The following is a 15262-nucleotide window of genomic DNA, read 5'->3' as shown; positions in this document are numbered from 1 at the left end:
GTTTAAATCATTTTTAAGCAAAAATGCAAAACATTCCCTGGTTTCAGCTTGTTATATGTGAATATTTTCATGTTTTATTAGTCTTCCGTGATATTAAGCTCCATATCTTTAGGTTTTGGTCTGTTGGCTGGATAAAGCAAGCATTAAAAAAAAAAATCTCAACTTGGTCTTTGGGAAATTGTTATGGATGCTTTTTTCTGTTTTCTGACATTTATGGACCAAACACTCAATCCATTAATTGAGAGAATAATCGTCAGATTAATAGATAATAGAGATTAACCAACTAATCACAAACTTGTACTTACATTGAAAGAGGGTCACTTTGTGACTCTTATGTCTGTCCTTTTCATATATGCATTTTGTTTCCAGTGATTTATGGGAATAAATTAAGTATAAAAAAGATGTATTACTTAAGGGTAATTTTGGAATATATAATGTTTATCCCCCATCTAGTCTACTTTAGTGATTTTCTGTTTCAAGACACCAGAGGGCGCTTGGGAGTTACTACAACTACCAGACCCCCAACCTCTTATTATCAAATCTCCGTTGCATAAAAGAGATCAGACCTCTCAGGTGGTCTAGGGCAGGTCTACTTCCTGACCCCTGAGTCAAAACTAAACATGGAGGAGCAGCATTCAGTTTTTATGCCCCATATATCTGGAACAAACTCCCAGAAAAGTTGAGGTCTGCTCCAACTCTCAGTTCTTTTATATCAAGGCTGAAGACTTCTCTGTTTGCCACCTGCGATTAAATCAGTTTTGAGGCTTTTCATTCATTTCTTGTTATCCTGTTTAATCTGTCTTGTTCTATTTTAGCTTATTTTTATTTTCTATTCTCTTAGATAACTATTTTTAATTGCATTTAAATGTCTTTTTCTAATCTGTTTCTTTTACATTTTGCCTTGATGCCTTTTATGTTTTATATAAAGCACTTTGGAATTGCCTTGTTGTTGAAATGTGCTATTATAAATAAACTTTCCTTGCCTATAAATCTCTGTTTTAGACTAAAGCTGGCTGCCAGTTGTCTTCAATGTAAAGTTTAGTGGTTCAAGTCCTGTTAGTGCGATCATGTGAGTCTTTCTCAATTTCAGAAAAGCTATGGAGCTTAAAGATTCAAGATGTCGCCACTCTTGATGTTTATTGCGAAATACTTTGGCTGGGAGGCTCCATTACAGAAAAAAATTACATTACAGTATGTAAATATGTATAAAAAAAGACATAAAATATAAAAAGTAATATATATATATAGGACAGAATCAAGGCAGGTTGCATACTCAACCCTTATCTGCTACACTTAAATAGTTTGGCGTTTAGCAAGTAAAGTAAATCAAAGGTGAAGTAATTCATCCAAATGCAATCATCCAAACACTACTGGAAATGCAAGGTGAAACGGTTATAAACAAGGAGGCGTATTCATACAGACCTAATGTGACCACTCCTCTCTGTCAGGCTTCCGTGTTTACACACCCACAAAAAAAAAAAAAAAAAAAAAAAAAAAACAGGACACTAGCGGCGGTCGGACGACATGTTTACCGAGCAAGCATAGAGTGTTGGTGAGGAAAGTGACAGACACACTGGAGGCTCGGTGTATGGTGAAAACACAGGTGATTTCGGCTTCCACGGTTGCATTTTTACAGCGGAATGTTCACTCGAAGGGGGCATGGAGACGTCAAGAAATCTACACAGAAAGTTCTGGACCCAAAGAAGGATGTACTGACCCGGCTGAAACACCTCCGGTCACTGCTAGGTGAGTGAAATGTCACAACACTGGGCTTTTTGATGCTGCATCGCCGTTGCTTAGCTCGACGAGCTAACGTTAGCTAGCTGGCATCAGGCGACAGCTAACGTCAAACAAGGTTAGCTGGCTGTCACTGCGTTTACTTAAAAGGAAGCGAGCTGACGGGTAACATTTTTGCAAAAGTACTGGCTTTGCAGTTTGAAGTGTTTGCCTACACTCCGCCTGTGTTCATTGATTTATTTGACGTAATAATATCAAACAAGTCAGTGTGATGATAAGGCATGGAGGCTAGCTACTGTGTGAGCTAGCTCCCCTTTGCGGCTAACTAGCCAGCCAATGCTAACTGCTGCTGCCTTGTCAGGGCATCAGTCGATGAGCAGCAGATCAGATGCCCACCACAAACCATTGTTTTCATTTAGTCCTTTGTCATCCTGACTGTTTCAGGAAACGTAGTAAGGGCAATTCTCTAGCTCAAAGCTGGGGGCAGCGTTTATGTACTTCAGCTGAAGTGAGAATAAAACCTTCTCCCTATTCACTGACTGAGCTGCTATCGAGTTACTCTAATACCCTAGAGATATTTGATTTGAAAATGATGAAAAATGTTAATGTGCCATTCTGGTCTCTGCTGGCCTTTCTTTCTTTCATCAGACAAGGAAGTACAACGTTTATGACCGTCATAAACCAGTTGTGTAGCCCTGTCTTCTTTCACTATGATAATAGTTATGTTTTACAGATAATGGAATCTATCATCAATACACTTTCAATCACTCACAATGCTCTAATGTATCTATAGTATGGTCTAAATGCTAAATCTACTTTCCAAATACCTTTTAGTAGAAGGCAAAAGACATGCATGTAAAATTGTCAATGTCCATTCGTTCTATTGACTGAAACCAGTTTACATTACTAAAGAAAAACAGTCCAAACAAAACAGAACTCATAACTTAAGTGTTATTTACTGTACGCAGGTACAAATCTTTCATCGCATCCCACTAGAGTAGACTCATTTCTTACACCCCAGATGACCATTAATAGTGTTGGTGACTGGAGTGTTATGTAGGCGTAACAACTATTCTCTAAACCAAAATCGGGTCAGTGGGTACTTTGGGGAAAGTGTAGAGCGAAAGAAAGTTGTCAAGAGGGAATTGTGGGGTATGGAAGAAAACTGCAATTAAAATTATAAGTGCAAACTATGATGTGCTTTCTTCCCAGGATCTCAGTCAAAGTAGGTCAGGACACTAATGCTCTATGCTCTAAAGTATTGCTCTATATCCTCAGACACATTTTGTTAAGCTTGTCTCTCGTAAAGATTAATATAAGTAATGTATTTTAATATGTAGACTAATCAACTTGTCATATTTGTGCCTTGAAAAGACAAAAACGGTTTCTGCTTGACATGTGTCATAGAGATGAAATTGATATTATGGTAATTATTACAATTATTATATATATATATTATATATATATATATTATTATATCTTTGTATTTGTTTGATATTTACCAAAATATTCAAAATAGCATCGTGTACAGGTGTAGTCTTTTCAAAAATACTGCATGTAGGAATCCCAAATAGTTCAAATTTAATGCTGTGACTGGTTTTGACAACTTTCAACATAGATTTATAAAGAACTGTGAACCACACAAATTTCACACAGCTGCACTTCAAGGACAGTTAAGACACTTTGAGGCAAAGCTTGACAGTGAAAGGTGTTGCAGTGGGCATCAGCAGAGGGGAGGATGCGTGCCAACTTTTTCATTGTGATATGTTTGCTTTTATATTGATTTCTTGTACAGAGGCAGCAGTACCCCTGTGTACCATCTGTGCCAGCCAATATCAGCTTAACAGTAGCTTAGAAGTGTGTGAAAAGGTGTTAGAAGTTAATATGGTTAGATTTATTTTTTTTTTCAGATTTTTTTTATGGCACACCTTCAATGTCAAGTCTAGTACAGCCAAAGTGGAGGTCAACACAGAGCTCTGGCAGTCTGCATGTCCTCTGTGTTTTTCTTTCCCTCATGTGCAGTTAAAGATAAGGCCATTCTGTTTGTCCAGCAGCTGATAGTAGGGTTTACGTGTTGATGTCCCTCAACCTCCCTGATTTCACCATGCTTTCAGCTAAGGAAGGATTTCCTCCTGGTGCTCCTGGTTCCTGTGTGGACAGGAAGGAGCGACGAGAGATGGGATGCTTTGGAGTCACACAGTACATTGATTTGAGGGAAATACAGCTTGCCTCTTTTCGTTGCTCACAGTGTTTTGTACTTTACGAAAATGATAAAATTCTTTGTATCAGCAAGAGAAGCATTCACCCTAGATGACTGTAAAATGTCAACAGTTCAAGTGTATTTCAGAGCCATTAAACAAGATTAATGTAGCCTGTGATGGCATAGGATTTACATTATATGTCAGCCTAAACGGCTCAGACTGTTTAACCTGCATGTTCAGTTTTTAAATGAGAGTCGCAAGTGTAGTTTTCCATGATTATTAACCAGACAGATTTCTGTGCAAATGTTGCACAAATAAGAGTTATTGACAGCTTGTTAACTTTGTTTCAGGCCTCCAGATGCATTTTCCGTCAGGCTATATGAAGTTTGATTCAAATATTGTGTTGTCTCATTGTGTCTGTGGCTTTGTAATACCACGGCCAAAAACATCTAGTTGTAGTGTCAGTCGGTATTGTAGTTGAAAGTACGATCTGTGGCCTGGGCTATTTTCAGAGTGGCCCTGTATTGGTTTTCTGCTCACTGAGCAGATCTGTGGGATAGAGTGTGAAAGCTGCTGCATGTTAATTTGCTGGTCATGCCTGGCTGGATTTGGCTGAGGTTGTTAATTACAGGAGCCCAGCAAACCACCTGATCACTCGCTGCTTCTCTCACTGGAGGCACAGACGGCTGTTACTCTGACTCTTACCGGCTCAAAGTCATTCTCATGCTCCTGCCCCCCCCCCCCCCCCCCCCCCCCCCCTCAAGCTCATTCTGCATTCACTTCTTTTGCATACCACTGCTCCAACCCCTCCAAAAATAAGCCTGAAGGTGATGGTCGAAATGCTGGCGTTTTAATGTAGGAAATCCATTTTTTCTGGGGGGAATACCCGTTTATTCTCAAAGGACGTATTTCTATTTTCAACTGCTCCCTCCACAGGGAGGACAGAGCGGCAGGTCAGCTGCGGACCAGTCGGTGCTGCTGGAGTTTGTAGTGTTTCAGTGTCCAGCTCAAAGATGCTTTGCTATCCGATTCCATGATTGAAGGACAAATAACTACATCACCTAATCAACTTGGGGGGGAAAATCATTAGTAGGTACTGTTTGTTTACTCTTGTTCTCTTACAACTGGTGTCAACATGCTCAGCTTGAAACTGTCAGTGAACTGCATAGGAACAACAGTGGCCGTGTGTGCAAGTGTTGTTACTGATAACAGTCATGTGACGCGTGTTTGTTTGTGGGTGTAAGTGTGACAGTTTGCAGCCAAAGGTAATGTTTTTTTGGGTTTTTTTTTTTTGGTAGGGTTGCTCTGCAGTCAGAAAAGAAGAAATGAAATCTAGTGTAATTACATCTTACTTTTGACTGTGTGTGGGCTCTTAAGTGTTGTTGGGGTCAGAGTCAGCTGAAAGCACAGCCGTTTTTATGAGGAAATCACAAGGTGAAGCAGCAGAGGAAACAATGAGCACAACATTGGAAAGGCTCTCAAGAAGGTCTTCTGTGTGGCTGAAGAGAAGACTGAGATCACTCGACTTCTGACTCTCCCCCTTTGTCAAACACTCAGGATAGACTTGTGAATAACTTTAGTATCTTACCATCTTTTAGCCCACACACTGTGTAGGCATGATAGCAACGCTGAATGGCTTTTCTCCAAGTGTAGTTCAAAATAGCAAAGGATCAGAAATGTGTTTTATTAACTTTTTAGGGGCATTTTGAGGCATTTTGTCTTATTTCCTTTTAGACTATCACACACTGAAATTGCTAATATGTATACTACTATATATAAAGGATAAAAATCCACAAGTCTGCTCTAATTATACTTGGCATCATGCAATAACAGAAATACATTATTTTCACCACATTTATTTGCAACATTGATACAGTAACAATCAAGTGTCTCGCTCAAGAGACCAAATTCACCACCCAGTCACAAAACCTATTTGAATCAAACCATAAGACCAGTGTGATTAAAGTTGTGTGAGGAAAAAAGCTAAATACAGGACCCAAAAAAACCACAGTGGATTTATTAGGTTTTTGACATTGGTCAACATAAAAAGACTCTTTAAAGTCTAAGTGAAAACAAATCTGTACAAATTTATTTAACCACCCCATTGGCCCAAATATAAAATGCCCCTGATTTTAGCCCCCCTGTCACCTTTTTGCTACACCTGTTTTTGGATAAAGACTGTGAGATAAACACTTAATCTATACCTGCGGTGGTCTGTAATGCCTGATTGATTGTATGTAAATTGTTGTATAAGTTTCAGTTAAAATCCTGGAACGTTAAAGATTAGCTGCAGCAATTTTAGACTTTAATGCTGCATAATACACACACAGAATTTGAAAGAGCTTGACACTTTTCTTCATGGGTAGAGGACACAAAAACATCAGTATTTAGGCCTTTGTCAGTGACACTGTTAATAGCAATTAAAGAAAGACCGTCAGCCGTTTAAGTTAAGAGACACTTAGATGACCATTAACACGTCTTTGTGATGTGGTCTATTATGATAACAGCTTCTAGCATTATGATCCTGGCTTTAAGCATTTCAGCTCTTGCCCTCAGAAGATTTGAAACAAAGAAATGAGGAATGAGGCAGAGAATGAGCTGTTCTAAACATTCACATTAGGGGATAATGTAAGTAATATAATAGTAAACTGTGAGATACAGCTTTAAGGACACAAAGTCAGATTGACTTTACTGGATGTTATGGTTGTGTCTCTGATTAGATCATTATTCAATGTTGCAGTGTCATTCACATTTCCTGACCAAATCTACCACCCAGTCACAAGCCAACATATACCAATACCCATATCTGTGATAAGCCAGTACAGGCTGATAATATTATACTGCTGATATCATTTAGGTTCGACTTGAGGAATCTGGGTTTGCCTACGTATCAAAATCAAAAGGAAGGCTGCCTAACTGTTTGTACTGACTGCCTAAAATTCATTGGAAGGAGGGGGAAAAAAATGAACACAACACATCACACGCATAGACGTCCCGTCCCCTTTCCTACTTAGCAAGGAAAGGTTGGATGGTAAAATATGAGGACCTCATCATTTTACGAAAGATAGAAGGAAGGAAGTATTTTCGCCAGCTCCCGTGAGGCTTTGATAGTGTGCAAACGGCGAATACTGACAGGATGTGTTGTTTAATCTCTGGTATAATGTCTGCAAACCTCAAGGACGTATAAGATCTTTAGAAAGACCATTTTAAGAAACACTCCAACATGGAGTTACAGATGCTAAAGGGCCAGAGGCTGGTTAGGAAAGGAGGTGAGACTTCTTATATAACAAGCAGCATTAGTCAGAAAGCTGATCTGTCCACAAACTAGTATGTTACTGTAAGCTTGAGTTGTTTTTTTTTGTTTTTTTTTTACAGTTGGATTAATAAAACTGTTTACTGAGGAAGTTAGGTGAATAGCTGCACGTGCTAAGAATAAAGGGGGGAAATTGGACTCTCTTACTCAGGGACTCAACTTCTGTCTACTCTTATTCCTGCTATTAAGGTGGCATGTGTGTGGCTTCCTCTAAACTGGCAGCAGCTTCAAGATAAGCATTCGGCAGTATAAAGAAGTCCTGTGCCACAATCCCTGGGCCAATTAGAATTGCAAACTATGCCACGATAAAGCACGGTACCAAGCTATGACATATTATATTTATTACTGCTGCTGGAACAACACACCTCATAGCGTCTGATGGGCTCTTCCTGGTATTGTGTTGATTCCAAAGCACATTCATAAAATGATAATGGCTATTTGTCAAATCAGTAACATGTCTCGTCACTGTTAACATACAGTTAAGAGATTCAGCAGGTATCTGTCTATGGTTATGCACAGGTACCAGTACAATGGTCAGACCGTTACACTCCATGATGGGGCTAAATGTCTACATTTGAAATGTAGAGTATTTGAATCGTCTATTGCTTTGGTATTTGCTCCAGAAGGCCAGTTGAGTGTTTTATTACCAGTCTCCATTTACCATCAAAGAGAAGACTTTGTAATGGGTTAGAGCCTTAAATCAGATGGCAGGTCTCATGTCCTTACTTATTTGCCCTGGAAAAAAAAAGAATGTCACTAACTATTTTATAACTTTTACTCACTAAACACTTTTTTAACCTAATTTTTTATTTCTTTGTCCATTATTTCTAGAAGGACTTCAAGCTATCTGATTTTAAAATGAGTTTTTATTAGGCTACTTATTGAAACACATAACTCAAAAACATAGTTAACCTCCAGGATGTTTTTATTTCTCAAAACTGTACAGAAAACATTGGTAACGTTCTTTGTCTTGTTTTTCTGTTTTCAGTCTGTGGTATTACTGTCATGTGTTTCAGAGCTCCTTTAAAACCCCAATTTCAAATATGATATAAATCACATGGTGCTGAATGAAAGGCTTTTTTCTTTTAGCTGCTGGCCTGCTGGAGAGCTAGAGATAGGAATACACACCAGTGCTCTGTGTTCTGCGGTGGATGATATCTGTGTGATTTTACACAGCACATGAAAAACCAGTTTGTCTAGTTATACTGTTTACCTGTCCTGCTTTAATAATAGCCAAACCTAGCCCAAGACCTGCAGTTTATTGTTGTACTGTTTCTTATCAAGAGCTAATCTCATAGTGGATTTTTATGTTTTTATGACACTTTTCTTAATGTTCAAGCTCCCGTTAATCTGCTTTGGGTTTCCAGGTTTAAAGCCAAAGGAAAATAAACACTTAGCTTTGGCTTATTAACAGCTTACTACAACAGAGTTGTTACAGAGCAAATTTGAAGTTGGCAACACCTGTATAATGTGTTATAATGTAGAAAGCAGATTAAAAAATCTTTACAGTACTAGTCAAAAGTTTGGACACACTTTCTCATTCAACGCTTGACTGGTAGTGTACATATACACTTGTTCTGTTTTTCCTCTAGGTAGCACATTTGTCTTTCTTTAATGTGTTCCCTTCTGTGAGCCACCAAGTGGTTAAACTTGTCAATGAAAAATCGACCTCTGAAAATTCTAATGCAAATAGAGTGTTTTAAAGGGGCAGTAGAGCGTCAGCAGTGTGGGTAACATTAGGAATTGAAATGAACTTGTGCCTTTTGACTACTTATTTACTTTATGATAATTAGGGCCAGTGTTTCTTCATCTTCCCTTAACTCAAATAATAAATGCTTTAGGCCTGCCTTTCTTTCACCACAAACTGTCTGTATTTCACCATCATAAATAAACAGACAGAAAAAACCCAAAGTCTCTTGCCAAAGCTGCACCTACTGTACATATCTGACCTGGTGTTATGGTGAGTTGTGAAACAATTGGAAACAATGGAGGAACTTACTATCTTGCTTCACTGTAAATTGAAACTGAATTTGACTTTGTTCGGACTTGATCTTCAATTTAGCAAATTATCAACCCTCCATTTAAAGGACAAAAATGACTAGATGGAAACAATCGACAGGAAAACCAAAGTAACCTTTTCTGTTTGTAAAAGATGGGGATTTCTGCTACCTGAAAAGTGAGAGTGAAAGTTGCCAGTTTAGCAGCTCTTCGGCGCTAAGCTGCCGAGATAAGCCACTCTCTAATGTGTGAGCTCAGACTGGGATAAGGTCAGGCTTTGCCAGTTCTACCATGACTGTTTCACACTGTGCTCTGTGAAGACCCATAGGCCCCAATCTGTTACACAGCTAGACGCTGACTGCAAGTCGAGAGGCATTCACGCAGCGTTTGGCACACTGGCACCATAATGAAATTATGTGCAACAAAAGTGTTGCGAGTGCTGGAAAGACCCTTTTCATAATGATTACATTTCTTGGATTTGTTTGAATGCTGTGGTTTTTACTGAACCAAATCATAAGTAATATGATGACAGTCTGCTGTAGCATCTATTCTGAGCATCACATTACTTTTTCTTTACAAAGCTGTTGACATTTCATTGTATAGATGGGCACACCTTATATGAATTGTAGATCATGCTGTGCCTCTGTTGACTCCGAGCTTGGCTGCATTGCTTTAGCCCGACAGTATGTTAATCATTCTCTGTGAATACATTGCTCAGAGAGGATGATATACGGCACGGCTAAGATAGTTATTGATGGTCCTCTCCGCTGACTAGCAGTGGCAGCTCTAAATCAGCCAGCCCACTGCAGTGTCCACAGTTGCCCTTTGCTGCACACTGAAAACTTTATAAGCTAAACCATCTCATGAAAAATGAGTCTCTTGTCAATACTGATAGAGAAAATAAGTGAATTGGCTCCATTCAGCCCCCTGATAAGGAGCATCAATTTAGCCCAGTGAGTGCTGAATTGTGATTGACAACTGGAGACTGGCACAGCTTGGAGCACATTTAACAGTATTAGAAGCAGCTGTGTGTTATCAAGGCCTCAAATGAGCTTCATGCTACCTGCTATCTATTGTAACTCTGTCAATGGCATCATGTGACAAACTTGCTCTCCTCAGCTGGTTTCAACAGATTTATGGTTAACCTCCTTTTCACTGTGGTCTAATGTGTGACTCCTCACCCGGCCATGGGCCGCAGACCACTGGCTGTAGCTGATGTGACTGTTTTTCTACATATCATCCTTATTTTCTTTTGTATCAGGTTGTATCCTGCAGTTGTTGTTCTGTTTTTTGTTGTTGTTGTTGAATAAAAAAAGACAAGACAGCACATAAAATTCAGTGTGAATGTGCTTGGCATAAAGAACAGAGAGTTTCTTCACAGCTAAGGTGTTGACTCAGCTAAACAGTCTGTCACTAGTAGCCGTGTCAGCTAACTTACCTTTTTTACGTTAGTGATCATGTTGCATAACTTAAGAACAAGCAGCAAAAAATGTAAACAAAATATTTGTCTTGTGTAACTTTCTTTTTCTAAAATAGTTTTTTTACAAGCCAAGCAGGAATTGTCTTATTTTTAAACAGCACGTGACTTATAACTTTTAAAAAATGAATCAAATAACAATAATAATTTAGGAACCAGTCAGTATATTTGTGTTTTTTTGTGTAATTTTTGAATGCTCCCATCAGTGGTTCTTTACTTGCCCACTTGCCTAGCTACCTTCAGTGTGCCTTTTGGGGTCTCCCTCATGTATAATCCCCACCATAAAAAAAAAAAAAACTGTGTTTAGTCAACCATTTATGTAGGGAAACACCATACATAGTGCATCCATCAGCTTCCACATTAGCTACCACCTCCTTCTCTTCTACGATGTGTTGGCGCCCTCCAGGCATCCCTCTGCTGGGACCCTTAAAGAGTCCTCTGTGTCTTTTCTGAACATACTGCCAAAGAAAACGTATCAGTCTTTTCTCTCTCCTCATCTCCATTCTGGCAAGAATATAGTGCACCTGCAGTGTTAGCTAGCTAATGCTAATGAGGGTGAGTCTGATCAAAGGCCTGATTAGACTGTGTTTTGAGTATGACATGGCATATTAATGATTCTGCTGCAGGTGTTATAAATGGTATATATTGTAAGTTTCCCAGGGGGTTAAATATGGTTTGAACATTAAATGTGGATTCACTATTACTGCATGTGTTGTATGTTGAATGTGTTTGAACAGGGCAGAGTAGCCTGATGTCTGGTTTTGATTGTGCAAATATACCATAGGCCTCAGCTGACTAGATGACCTTCACCCGCTTGGCTAACAAGCTCAGTTTCTTCAGTGCTTGCTGGGCAAACCCAGTTTAAAGTCAGTATATTAGAATAGCAAGCAACAGAAAGAGACACTAATTATTCATTAGAAGCTTAAAATTATAATGCGTCGCCCACCAGATGGACAGTGTCCTTCTTTCCCTGGTTACTTTATGTGAAGTTGTTATGCACTAGAGGCATGTCATACATAATACTGTGTGGGACTCAGTCGAATCCACCCTTTTACCCTTCACCCCAGAAATCACAGAGACAGACCCTCAGTGACGCGATGACATCTGAACTATCAGAATTTGATGTTTATCCAGTCAGAGGTTGGAAAATAACGGCATAATCTTTGCACTTTGACATTTGGGTGGGATATTTTTCCTTCGAGTTTTTTGTGAGAATGACAGCGAGCTGATAATATCTGCCTCCATAGAACATTTTTCAAAGGATGCTGTGATTTTCTGCACTCCAAAATATTACATTATGGCCCTCAGCTCGAGCTGCATGTAATTATTTTCCAGCTGGTCTTCTCACTTGGGGGTGGAACATCTGCCCTTCCCTGACAGTTAACAGGAAACGTATCACAATGGAGAACAGTGTCATCCAACCCAAACCTGTCAAGGCTGGTCTGTTTGACATGTGTTTATTAAATCCACCAAAGAAGATTGCAGATCTGTGCATCATTAAGTTATTACAGTCAGTAGTATCAAGACCATTGTTCATACAATTTTTTTCGGTCGGTTAACTATAAGGCTGACTTAATTATCCCCTTGCAGGATAGTCAGTTTACTGTAGTCTAGGCAGCTGATGAGCACTGAGTATGTAGCTTCAGTCAATAAGAAGTAGTCTTATCAGATTTTACAACAAAATTGACCCCTGGTTTGTTCTGTCACTGAACTCGGCTGGCTTTTCTTAGTACCCCTCCATTTTATGAGTTCTTCGCCACTCCCAGTGCTTGTGTGTGTGTGAATAAGATCATTAAGTGTCGGCCCTTAACTTTGCTTCCTCAAACAGAGGGTTTATGAAAACAAGAGAACCAAGCTATCGGTTCATTCTGCTGCAGCCACCAGTGTTAAAACCACAAGGTTTCCTCCCACCATGCCAGCTCCTTTGTGGTCACAGCTCTCTACAGCTGCTGTTCATCCAACAGTGTTTTTCCTGTCTTTGACACAAGAGTTTTGCAGGCGGAGGGGTGTCAACTGAAGGACACAGTTGTCTCGTTGGCCTCAGAGGATCTCAGTGTCATCTCCTGCATTCCCAGGGCCCAGAGAACAGGTTCTATCTCTTTCTGTCGGCACGCTGTTACCTGAGAAGTCAGTGAAGCCCATTGACTGAAGGGTATCGCCGCTCACAATGCTGTTAACCTTTGTACAACTTCATCCTTCATCCTTTCAGCCAAACCTCTACAAAAAACACAACCTATTACAGAGAGCCTGCAGATCATTATTAACACAGTATGTCATCAGTAACTGCCAATTCATGTATAAATCTTATGCATTACTGGCTTTAATTTATAGCAACTAACAGTTCACACAGTTCTCACTCATTGCTGGCTTTTATAAGGTTTGCTATAGCTGTTTACACTCATTACCTTTGGACAGCTTTTCATTAGTGCAGCTTCCACAAGTTAATCAGAGACAAAGGACCTTACAGTGCTTGTGTAATTATCGTATTTTAGGGGTTGAGCTCACATGAAGTGCACTAGACAAAAAAAGTGTTGTTAACTTTTATGCATTTTGTGTAATAAAATTGTGTAAATATTTAACATGATATTGTCCCGTTTAGTACGTATTGTCTGCATTAACACAGAGTAAACAAGTGGCTTTGCTCACCTCTTACATACTGTATATAGCATGGACAGTAGGTCTGTTACTACTCGGGAGGCTGAGTGTCTTGTCAGCCCTTTTCCAAGAAGGTTAGAGTCCACCTGAGATTCTTGCTCACTGTCAAGAATCCTCTGATCTTTTTTTTTTTTTCCCTCTTCCTCTCCCTCCATCCGTTATGCTCCAGTGACCAGTTAGGCTTATTTGAGCAGATGGAGAGCAGTGAGTCTGACGGCTATAGAGAGGAGGATGACGAGCTCTGATGCCTCTGTGACATGCAGCACGGCATATGAAATGTTCCCCACCCCCAATCAACTCACGCTACCAACAATATTCAAATTAAGTGACATCATTATTTTACAGACTTCCTCTCTGTCTCTCTTACACACACATACACCATTTGCACTGATGAGGCCTGTTTTTATTTTGGGTAATTCCATTTCTTGATTGTTTAATTAAATATGTAATCTTGATGGGTATTAGATACTACATCTTAAAGAGACATTCTTTAATACTGGCCTTTTATTATAGAACAAAGGCCAAAGCTATTCCTTACACATTTGATCTGTGTCTGTTCTCTGAGGGATTTCGTGTGAATGTGTGAAAACATGAAGCGAGTCGATGGTTATTTGGCTCAAACTTGTTGTATGAGAAGAGCAGCCTCTCACTGATATGCATGATAAACATACTCATGCTTTCTCAACAACAGCACACACTTACACTGACCCTAGCACCCTCCATATGTAGTTTCACTGAGCATTTTCTCCTCCTCTCCTGTCTTTCTGAGCTTGCTCCAGCCAGCCGTTCAGCAAACCCTCCAGCAGAGGAAAAATGAACCATGCAACGGGCCAATATGGGTGCTTTCGGACCCTGACCCTGGGGTACTGGTGTTTGCAATGCTGCTGGTCCTCAATACCAAGAATAGATGTATTGCATAGTCACATTTAGAACTTAAAGAGCAACCCTCTGTTTGTCTGCTTAAAGTGACATTTTTGCCATTTTTACAAATAACATTTAGCAATTAAGTAACAGTTTTTGTCTTTGAGAGGTGTTTTCTGGGTATACGCTCTAATCAGTTCTCGTCAGCTGGCTGCACAGTATCCCTTGGGATTTTTGGCCAGTAGGGTTGTTTTGGTACAGCAGAACAGTTTCTCATTCCAGCTACCTATACTGAAGCCTGGCCAGTTAGGTTAGCTGATGCTGCCAGCTCAGAGGTAACCCCAAAAGAGACCAGCGCCTATAACAATGGGAAGAAACCAGCATAGTTTATGTTTATCTGGTCACCATGTAAGTGGTGTATGCATTGTGTGTTTTTCAGCCAAGCAAGAGTCTGATAACAAAGTAGCCACACCAGTAGTGTTACTTTACCCCAGACAAGCAGACGTTGCCTACACCCACAGCCCCCACTTCTGGTGTTGGCTGTTGCAGCTCATGCCAGAGGAGAGAAATGCTGTAGTTTTAAAGGGACTAAGGCAGTGCATGGTCAATCATTACTCCTACCATTAAAGTTTCCTTAAAGTCTGCAGTGTGTGTGAGTATGTGTGCGCTCATGTGTGTTACTCTTAGTGCTTTAATGTGAATTGAGCAGACATGATTAGCTTAATGCCAGGAGCAAGGAGCATTTAATGAAGTGTTACTTGATTTGAGAGAGAGAGTTTGAGCATCGGATGTGTTCAAGAGACAGTGGCTATCTATATTTTTCATTGTAGACTTAGACACTGGCTACCTGTGAGTTGTAGACTTTTAAGATGTAATTGATCGCTCTTAAAGCACATCTGTATCCAGCTCCTAGTTATGTTATAGACCTCTTAATTTTCAAAGAGCCAGCGTGCCACCTGGGATCCTCAGATACTGCCTTGCTGGTTTTTCCCCATGCCAAGGCTGAGCACTAAAAGCAGT

At 39.8% G+C, this 15262-nt stretch overlaps 1 protein-coding gene across 4 annotated transcripts in view; it reads left to right on the top strand.

The window, feature by feature from the left end:
- Nucleotides 1-1295: 1295 nt before the first annotated feature.
- ralgapa2 (Ral GTPase activating protein catalytic subunit alpha 2) overlaps nucleotides 1296-15262 on the top strand; it is a 95765-nt gene continuing 81798 nt past the window's right edge. For 3 of the 4 annotated variants that reach the window (XM_044374755.1, XM_044374753.1, XM_044374754.1), the window contains exon 1: nucleotides 1297-1746. In XM_044374755.1, coding sequence (XP_044230690.1) covers nucleotides 1641-1746 — 106 coding nt within the window. In that variant the 5' untranslated portion in view covers nucleotides 1297-1640. Of the gene's footprint in view, nucleotides 1747-15262 lie in introns of all 4 variants that reach the window. The other variant, XM_044374756.1, reaches the window with a different exon arrangement.

Source organism: Thunnus albacares, chromosome 15 (genome assembly GCF_914725855.1).
Source record: "Thunnus albacares chromosome 15, fThuAlb1.1, whole genome shotgun sequence".
In the NCBI taxonomy this organism is placed as follows: Eukaryota; Metazoa; Chordata; class Actinopteri; order Scombriformes; family Scombridae; genus Thunnus; species Thunnus albacares.
The sequence above is the reverse complement of the archived record's forward strand: the minus strand, read 5'-3'. Positions and strand labels throughout refer to the sequence as shown.